Source organism: Tamandua tetradactyla, chromosome 8 (genome assembly GCF_023851605.1).
Source record: "Tamandua tetradactyla isolate mTamTet1 chromosome 8, mTamTet1.pri, whole genome shotgun sequence".
Lineage (NCBI taxonomy): Eukaryota > Metazoa > Chordata > Mammalia > Pilosa > Myrmecophagidae > Tamandua > Tamandua tetradactyla.
In genome coordinates, this window is record NC_135334.1 from 94,359,916 (window position 1) to 94,370,654 (window position 10,739).

Sequence of the window (10,739 nt, forward strand, 5' to 3'; positions counted from 1 at the left end):
ATTATTTTCTAAACAGCATAAAGGATTATGAAAATTTACTGATATAAAATACAAAAATGAGAACTGCTGTGTAAGGTCAGACATATTTATCTGACCCAGATAGTGGCATCAAGTGATATTTCATAGGAGTGAATGCTTGTATTTAATGTCATCAATCTTAAGAGATTAGGTATGTAACTGTAAGGTAATATTTGTGAATTTAGCTAAGTGATTCTTCATATTGTGTTTATAATCTATTGGTATTGCCACTTAAGAGTCTGAGAGTCACACTTTATTCACTGTGAGAAACAGAATATTTTATTAATTTGTCTTAAATTTGCCTCTACTTTAAATTTCTACATTCTAGGATTTGGTGAGTAGGTCCATTTGTACCAACTGTAATTTTATTAATTCTGTTAGCTTCTCTTAGTCCTATTTCATATTTGAAGAACCATATACGCTTTTGTTTTAATTCTATTTCTGCCAATTATGATGTGACCTTAGCGAACATAGTTCAACTCTGAGCCTCAGTTTGCTTATCTCTGTAATAGAGACCTAACATTACTATCTTGAAGGGATGTGGTGGGGAACAAAATATTGAATAAAGATTAAAAAAAAAAGAGAGAGAGAATTCAAAATGGATTCAAGACCTAAATTTAAGAACTGGGACCATAAAACTCCTAGAAAATGTAGGAAAGCATCTTCAGGTTCTTGTGCTAAAGCAATGGTTTCTTAGACTTTACACCAAAAGCACAAGCAATAAAAGAAAAAAAAAATAGGAAAATGGGACCTCATCAAAATGTAAAACTTTTGTGCAAATAACTAATCACAAAAGTGATAAGGCAACCTACTCAATGGGATAAAATACTTGGACCACCCATATCTGATAAGGGTTTACTATCCAGAATATATAAAGAAATCCTACAACTCAACAATAAAAAGACAAAGAATCCAATTTTAAAATGAGCAAAAGACTTAGACATTTCTCCAAAGAAGATACACAAAAGGCTAGAAAGCAAATGAAAAAACGCTCAACATTATTAGGTATTTGGGAAATGCCAATCAAATTCACAAGATACCATTTCACACCCCCTAGAATGGCTACTATTAAAAAAAAATAAAGAAAAAATTACAAATGTTAGAGAGGCTATGGAAAAATAGGAACACATTTCTTGCTGGTGGGAATGTAAAATGGTGTAGTCATTTTAGTCTGGAAAACAGTTTGGCAATTCCTCAGAAAGTACAGAATTACCATATGACCTGGCAATCCTTCTACCAGGTATAAACCAAAAAAATCGAACAGGTATTTGTACATCAATGTTCACAGAGGCATTATTCACAATAGGAAAAGGTGGAAACAACCCAAGTGTCCATCAACTGATGAATGGATTAAAAAAATGTAGTATATCGGGCGGGCCGCGGTGGCTCAGCGGGCAAGAGTGCTTGCCTGCCGTGCCGGAGGACCCCGGTTCGATTCCCGGCCCCAGCCCATGTAAAAAACAAACAAACAAACAAAATATAATAAAAACAAGAAAATGTTTAAAAATGTTTCCCTTTCTTCCTCCCTTCCTTCCTTCCATCCTTCCTTCCTTCTCTGTCTTTCCTTCCCTTCCTCCCTCTCTCTTAAAAAAAAAAAAAAAAAAAAAAAAAAATGTAGTATATACATACAATGGAATATTATTCAGCATTAAAAAGAACGAAGTTCTGGTCACATGACAACATGGATGAACCTTAAAGACATGTTGACTGAAATAACCCACACACAAAAGGACAAATATTTTGTGATCTCACTAAAATGAAATAATTAGAATAAGTCAATTCCTAGAGTCAGAATCTAGAAGACAGGTAACCAGGTGCTGGGTTGGGGGTTAGGGAATAGGGAGATAATGCTTAAAGTATACAGAATTTCTATTGAGGTTTATTGTAAAGTTTTGGGTATAGATGGTGGTGACAGTAGCCCAACATTGTGGGTGTAATTAACATCACTGAATTATATAACCACTGAATGTGGGTAAAGGGGGAAATTTTAGGTCATACATATGTCACCAGAATAAAAAATAAAAGAAAAACATAGGATTGTACAATACAGTGAACTTTTTTGTAAATAATGGACTACAGTTAATAGTATAATTATAAAAATGTTCTTTCATGAATTATAACAAAAGTACTCCACTAATGCAAGGTATTAATAATAGGGGGTATTTGGAAATACTGTACTTTACATATTTCGTGCATAATATTTCTGTAAACCTACAACTCAAACCTACAACTCCTCTAACAAAATAAAAAGGATAACTGAAAAAAAAAGATTTGTTGTAATAGACTATTTCACAAAAGAATCCCCAAGCCCTATAGGGGTAGCTCAATAGAAAGCCACGTTAAAAACAAAACAAAACAAAAATCCTTCAGGCTGGGATTACATTATATTCTATGAAATAAGGCAGAAGAACTATTTTTCGCTTTCCCCTGCCTCAGATGGTCACAGACAGCTAGCAACAGCACATGAAGATGCACATACCAATGCTGAATCTGATTCAAGGCACCAGGCTGCTTCATTGTTTGAGATTCATGAAAAGCAGCTGGACGAGTTTATTTTATTCCAAACGATCCATTTTATTAAACTGCAAGGCAATTCACTCACTCTGTTGGACCCCAATGAATGATTGACAAACTGAAGCTTATGCCATTTAAATAGTTTCAGAGATTTTGCCAAGATTTGTGCTTCTGAAGTTAAATAGACTTAGAAAATATTAAATCACTTTAAAATATACTTGCTCCTTGTATTGAAGCTACACTATGAAGGTTGGTTAAGAAATTAAGAAGCTTTCAGCCTGGAGTATGTATTCAACAAATTTGTCCCTTCTAGAAAGCTGTTCTTTACTCAGGAGGTAGCATACCATTTTAATTCTGGAAAATATATAAATTTCCTAATGGTTTTACACAAATTAGAAATTTATTATTGGTCAGAATTAGAAGTCAGGAATATTCAAGAATACATCCTTAACTTTAATAACCACAACACAATTCTAAACATCTTTCCAAAACACCACAGTAAGGGACGAATACAGGCTTGGAAAATCACTGGTCTGCATTGTGCTTGCTTAACTGTAAATAGCTAAGAGGGTGAACATTAATAAAACACCCAAAAGACATCAGAATTGTAGTGGGGTTAAGTGTGAAATTTACTGTTATTGTGTTTATAAAAGCATATCTGATTATAAAATATAATATCAGCAAGAGGTAACTCAGAGTCTCTACTCCAACCTCTGGTTTAGAAATCATCTTAAAAGAAGATTGTATTTTACCTATAATAACCTGCCAAACCCCAACCAGGACCTTTCCAGCCAATCCTAAAGAACACCTAGGGCAATATATAAGATTCCATAAGGGTTCCATGCACTAGAGTAACTTTCCAGAAACCTACAACCTCCAGGTGGATCCCTGGACCAGATAAGCCCTGAAACCTACAGGGCCCAGCCTCTCCAGAACATCAGATATTTCCACCTCCCTAACCCATATTATTGACAGCCCCTTCCAACATGAAAAAATGTTAGAATGGCTATAGCCAAACACCCCTAAAGAGAGGGATAGAAAGATCAAAGATAATGGTAGAGTTATACAGAGAAGATAGGAGTTAACAAATGAATATGATTGCTGAATCATTAAACTGATATCTCCTTTAGTCTCCAATATCTTAGAGCAGCTAGAAGTAAAAACCTAAAACTGTGGAACTGTAATCCATGCCAAACTCTGAAACATGTTCTACAACTAATAGTAGGGCTGTGCTTTGAAATTTATTGCTTTTTTTGTATATATGCTATTTTTCACAAAAAAAAAGAAAAAAAAGTCGACTATGATGATTAAAAAAATATTTATAGCTTCTAGCCTCCTATATTCTGGAGCAGCTAGAAGGAAAAATCTGAGATGATGGTATGATAGCCTATGTCAAACTCTGGGATCTGTCTTGTAAATACTTGTTAAAGAGTACTTCGAAAATCATTACATTTTTATTTCTTTGCTTTGTATATATGTTATATTATACAATAAAAAAAAAGTTAAAAAAAAAAAAAAAAAGGAAATTGTGTCTTAACTGGCAGTCACTCAAACGGTCTGTAGGAGAGTCAGAATTAGAATCCAGGTTCCCTGACTCAGGTCCAAAAGTGTTCTCACCATACTATCCTCACTTAATTAACTCCAACACTTTTATCTCCAATTCTAACCACAATCTGAAGTGCCATTCCCTAATTTTCGCCTGCCTCCTGCATAATGCCATTGCCTCAAACAGGTCTACAAATTGAACTTTCTATCTTATCCTCAGACCATACCACCCTCAGACTCTATTTCTGTTAGCCATGCTGGCATTCTCCCAGACAGGCTGCAAATATCTCTCTATTCACCAGTTTCCAAATCCTATTTGGCCTTTAAGTTTCTCTCCCATAAAACTTTACTGTACACTGAAAAGTGTCATCAACCAACCAACAGGGTTACTGCCTAAAGCTACGTTAAGGTAGAGTTGGGGGTAGGGAGGTGGATGGGTTCAGGCTAGTCTACCTTCCTTAGCACCCTATCCCCAAAACAGTCCCTTCATAGAGCACAGGGTTGTGATTAAGAGCAAGAACTCTGATGCCAAACTGCCCAGACTAGATTCTCTGCTTTGCCATTCACTAGTCTTGTCACTTGTTAGCTGCATGACCTTGGGCAAGTTTCTTTATCTCTCTGGGCCTCAGTTTCCTCATCTGTAAAACGATCTCCCTTATATGGCTGTTATGGAGATTAAATGAATTAATACACCTAGAATGCTTAAAACAGTGCCTGGCACAGAGTAAGCACTAAAAATGTTAACTATTATAATACTTTCATTATTATTCAGCAACAGATTCTCTAGGTAGAGTTGGGAGATAGAAATAACAGAATCTCTGTGGGGGTAAGCAGGGCAGTAGTTTCTAAAAGACCACCTCCCTAAATTTTGAAAGTACTGCTCTAGGCTAGATATCCAAAGTTGCACCAAGCAATAAACAAAATACAAGATCCAGAGTGAAGCTATAATAATCTATAACCTACAACTCTGTTATAGATCAAGGGCTGCTAACTGATGGCCTGCAGAAACTTTTGTTCATTCAAAGAGTTCTTTAAAAGGACATATAACTACTATACAAATGGTAACCTTCTTCCTAATGCAGGAAACTTAGCAAATATCATTTTACATCCAGACTGCTTCCAGAATTTACAGTATCTACCTGGTTCCTCACAGCATCTGAATTTACCACCTCAGTCAAAGTCCCTGAACCCCATCTTCAGCACCTATATGCATATCCTCAAGGAGTGACAGCCACACACACACACACACACACAAAAAAAAAACCTTTCAGTATCTAAGACACATGAAGGCTTCTCCTCTACCTCTTAGTTTGAGAGTCACACTAGATCTACGACATCTTCTCTGGGATGATGCTCTCAGTCTGACTCTAAGAAAGACCGTGTAACTTTGTCTCACACACTACAAACCATTAAGTATAGTGATGTGAAACGTACAAGAATTCATACTCTAAGCGCTACTACTGTATCAAAAGAACAAGATAATCACTTTGTTTTTGCTGGAGGAAACCAGGGAGAAAATCTTTAGTACAAGCTTACCAAAAATAACTTTTTTCCGTTTAATATAAACAAAACATAATGACAATGACTGTTACATCACCTTAACCAGCTGTTATTTTGTACTCCGTTTTCCACTGGGAAATGAGAGTGTGCCTAATATTTCTAGGCATGATGCAATCCTACCTTGGTTTTAATTACAACACTGTAAAGATAACTATTTCTCTTGAAAAGAAATGCTTGTGGCTCCTCAAGCCAACTTGACACCTCTTAAAAATCAAGCCCTGTAAGAGACCCAAATGGCATGTTTTAGGCTTTAGCCTCCCTTGCTAGAGGGCACTAGAACTGAAATTTGAGTCAACTCTAATAGGATCCAACTGGAAGAGTAGAGAATACAGCTAGAGGAAATGAACCACAGCATTAGAGAGGAATGGAACCATAGCTGTCCACTACTGCAAAGCCTCTGTGTTTCTCAGACCACTCAATCAATCAATATAGTTCATGGAGGTGGGGGGTAGGTGCGTGTGTGTGTGTGCATGAGAATGGGGGTAGAGGGATGGCTTAAAATTATTTCTCGACCTGGATGGTGGCTGGTGTCTAAAAGGAATATCTGCTTTGTAATGATGTTACACTGTATAATACATCTGTTATATTTCAAAGTTTAAAAAGAAAAAAAGGAAATAGGAGGGGTTGGGAGATCTTCAATTATATCAATTAGGCTTTATTTCTTTTTAAAAATATATGAAATAAATATGATGAAATGCTAATATATATTAAATATGGAGTGTGGACACACAGGGATGTGTTCACATTCTCTATGTTTGCAAATTTCCAAAATTTAAAAATAAAATGCATTTTTTCATAAGAATGTGTCTCTCTTTTCCCAGTCATAACTTAAAGGGAAGAATACTGAAGAAAGAAAGCAGTTTACCTTGGCCTTACATACACTGTCTGCATGGATGGTGTGTCCTAAAAGGTTATATTTTAAGCTGTTATAGAAAAATGAAAGTAAGTATCTTAGAATAGCTGGCTGAATCAAGGTAAACAGGATAATGGATTAAATTTAACTACAAGTTTTGCTCCATTCCTCAAAATTTTCTTTTGCTACTTGCTTACATTTGATGTAAAAAGATAAGAAATATAATGCTAACTAAATAAAACCTCTATGCTTGCTAGCTTGGGGTAAGGATCAGGGAAAAGCCTGATTTCACAAAACTATATGCCTGTTATTCATCTATTAAATTTTTTTGGGGGGTGGAGGGTGCATGGTCCGGGAATGCTGCCACATGGAAGGGGAGCATTTCTACCACTGAACCACCATGCATCCTCATCTATTAAATTTTAAATGACCTCACCAATTCACTTTTTTCCTTTCCACTTCCTTTTTTCTTATTCCAATCACAGATAGATACCCAACGTATATATTCAGAAATCTTTTGCTCTAGGAATATGTCTGCTTTTTCCTCAGAAGCTATTGGTTTTTAGAATAAGAAATTATTAACTTGGTTCTGATTCATCCACCGAACATTCCTGGGCATCAAATCTAGTATTAGCTATCTTTGACCTTCACTAAAATTGAGGAAAATCTAAAATGAAAATACACTTACATATGTAAAGATGGTTACTAGGCTCAATATTGACTTGTCTAGGAAATTTTCAGATGCAGAAGGTAATTCTGTTGTTCAGGGTTTTAAAGATTTGAATCCATAGTAGCTTCAACTTGCAGAGCTTATGACTCATGACTTAGGAGAATGATTATTCATAGTACTCGGGATAGGGGATGACTATATATAAAATTAACTGGTATAGGCTATTTTTTAGTAGTTAATTTACTTTCTTCAGAACGATATTTTCAAAAGAGTAATATAATAGGCCAGTCACAGAAGGCAGGAAAAACGACAGGGAGAGGGGGAAAGAAAACGGCGGGGTGGGGGTGGGGGGGTGGGGGGTGGAGGAATCAACACTTAACATATCAATACACAACAATCTAAGGAAAGTAGAGCACAATAAATTCCAGCTGAACTGACTGACTTGAGTTTCTACAGCTCGCTGCTCAAACCGCAGGTATCACAACGCAATTCATCGGTTTACAGCTGTGCTGTGGGTACCGTACCAGGATCCAGAAATGATTAGTTTATGCAAAAACACTACACCTCCGCAAACCAAGCTCTCTCCACCACTTCAACATTTGGATTTTTAAAGCCTTAAAGAGGTGTGCATATTAGAGAACTGGCAAACGTCTACTTAGCAGAGATTTCAAACAGTCCGAAATCTGGATGGCTACACGTAAACGGAAATGGAAACTAGCTCACCCATTCTCTTCGTGGAATTCGCTCAACTTTTCTTCCCAATAAAAAAAGTGATAATCTCCCTCTTGGGAGGCGTTACTTTAATCACAACACAGTGGCTGAGGGTGGGGCCGCAAGTCAAGAGAGCTCGTCCAAGAAATCACTAAACGTTTGACCCTATGCTCGGCCAGAAAACAGCAAAAAGGACAAAACCCCTAAAATCGCTGAACTCCCCTACCTTTGGGCTGAAGTTTACGCCGAAGCCAGAAACTACTGGCGCTAGATTCCATTATGTGCCAGGTACGGTTCCACTCACTATCTTTCACACAGCTGTAACTAAAACACCCAGACCGCCAAGTCTATGCTGCAGAGGTAACTGAGGCGAAGAAACCCATTCACAACAAGGCTCAACTTCAAGCCTCAAGCGCCTCTTTACTCCTTTCTCCGGGAAGTGTAAGCCCAAGAAAGAGATAAGGCGTCCAGGACTTTCCTCTTCCTGAGCTGATGGTGGATGCATAGAACTTCCACCCAGGGCCACATATTCCGAACTTGAATATTGGGGTGTCCTACACTGGCGCCTCGACAGTGGGGAGATCGAGGTACGATAGCCCTGGCTCGACGCTGCTACTTACCGGTATATTGCTGACACCTTGTCCTTTGGAAGCTATCATGAGAATTTCCCTGAAATCCATTTTGGCCGAGACGGAGGGTTTGGATCAGGGTCTCGGATAGGACTGAAGACACGCCTTACCCGAGACGCCCAGCTATAGTGAAACGAACTGCCTCGCCAGCCCTCTCCCACCCACCCCTACTCCGCGCGACCACTTCCGGCGCCTTCCAATGCGGTCTGCCCGCCCCCTTCCCTCTGGCAACCTATATCCTCTAGGGTCCGCCACTTTGCTCGCGAGTCTTGGCGTAACTTCCGCTTTTAGGCCCGAGACACGTAGAAACGTGATACGTGGCTGTGGCGTCAGCTCGAAGGGGAGGGGCTAAACCCTTTTCCAACCAAAGAGACGCGGCCTCGTAAACTACGGGGTAGGACAGAGAGAGAGAGGGGTTTCCCTCGAGGCTCTATTGCGTGGCCTGGTAGTATTGATGCGCTTTATGAGCTCGGAGTAGGAAGAGAGTGGGCGTGGGGGTTTACTTGCCACGACTCGATTCGCTCGGGGTCACGGATGGACGCTCTGGTCCAAAACGGCGGCGCCTTAACAATAGAACCGACAAGTTTCGAGCTGGGAATTGCAGTCACCGGTCTCTAGGCGTTCGCGCAACTGCGCAGGCGCACCGGGCACCGGCAGGTCTGCGTTGGGGACATACTGCTTAGTTATCACGTCCTGGCAAAGTGCGGGGTGCTTACCTCCTAAACGTAGGCACACATGCCGTGTATAAAGGTGTTTTTGTCCCATTTAAGTTATAAGCTGCGCCTGTTTTTGCTCATGGACAAAGGAATTCTCGCCCTGCACTTCTTCACGTACAGACCCAGTTTACGTACTTGGTCCCCCTTACTAACTGAGGGTCTAGTCCTGACTTTTCTCTTTGAAGAGTTATCTTGGGTCTATAAGATTATTTTGGCTCAGTAAAATACAGTTAAATTATTAGACCAACCGTGGTTGGAGAATAGGATCCAGCGGGGACTGACTGCAAATGGGTCCAAGGGATCATTTTGGCGTGGTGGAAACACTCCAAAACTGGATTTTGGCGATTTTAGTAAAGTTACTAAAGTAATTGTGTACTTAAAACGGGTAAATTTTAATTGATGTAAAATATCTCAAATTTTTTTTAAAAATTAGGTAAAGTTGTTCCGTCAGATTCTTTCAACTGAAGTTCTAATGATGAATTGTGACAGTAGTCACGTTTCTCTCCCTCAGCCTGCCAGAGCAAACTGCTGAGAGGAAGCCTTTGTCCTGTGGCAGAATTTAAATTAAAACTTCCCTATTACTCTGTGATACCCAGCCTAGCACACAAATACATTTACATCTTACTAGCTTTCAAAAACATCCATCTGTAGGAGGCCAACTCTACAAATATTTTACTCTTCAAGATCTGTGAGTTACATGGTGCTATCTTGGAGGTGTAAAAAGAAATAAAACGAAATGAAGCAATTTAGACTGAAAGAGCTTTGTGTACGCACATGGAGACCCTTAAGCCATCCCAGAAAACACCCTTATAATCAAAAACTTAAATTTACAGAACACCTCTGTTCTGGTTTGCTAGCTGCCGGAATGCAGCACACCAGAGACAATTGCCTTTTAATAAAAGGGGATTTATTTCATTAGTTCTTCAGAGGAAAGGCAGCTAACGTTTAACTGAGGTTCTTACTTAGGTGGAAAGGCACAGGTGATCTCTGCTGGCCTTCTCTTCAGGCCTCTGAGTTCCATCAGCTTTCCCCTGGGTGATTCCTTTCTGCATCTCCGAAGTCCTGGGCAGAGCTGCAAGTGCTGAGATGAGGTATGCTGAACTGTTTGGGCTATGCTAGCTTTGCTTTCTCATTTAAGCACCAGCCAATAAAGTCAAACATCATTCATTGCAGCAGGCATGCCTCCTAGCTGACTGCATATGTAACAGATGAGGGTATAAGTATCATTGACTCTTGTCCACAGCAACAGAACTAGGTGGCTTCACCTGGCCAAGTTAACAACTGAATCTAACTACCATGTGTCTACCCCTTGTCAACTTGGCAACTACACACATCACCTGAATATTAAGGTGCAAAAAATTCTCTGCTGGCTGTGGACCTATGAATCTCAAAACAAGTTATCTGGAGCCAATATGCAAAGGAGGGACAGTCACAGGATACAGGTTTTCATTTCTGTAGGGAGAAATTGGAAGGAACACAGGGGTCACAAGACCCAAACAGTTCTGAAAACCTGCAGGGCAAAC

General features: G+C 39.1%; 1 protein-coding gene across 2 annotated transcripts in view; it reads right to left on the minus strand.

Moving 5' to 3' along the window:
• SPTY2D1 (SPT2 chromatin protein domain containing 1) overlaps positions 1-9,155 on the minus strand; it is a 32,014-nt gene extending 22,859 nt beyond the window's left edge. The window contains exon 1 of one of the 2 annotated variants that reach the window (XM_077114193.1): positions 9,008-9,155. Coding sequence is in view for 1 of the 2 variants with exons in the window: in XM_077114192.1 (XP_076970307.1) it covers positions 8,492-8,551 (60 nt within the window). In the remaining variant the exon portion in view is untranslated. Of the gene's footprint in view, positions 1-8,491; positions 8,900-9,007 lie in introns of those variants that run through there. The other variant, XM_077114192.1, reaches the window with a different exon arrangement.
• Positions 9,156-10,739: the final 1,584 nt, after the last annotated feature.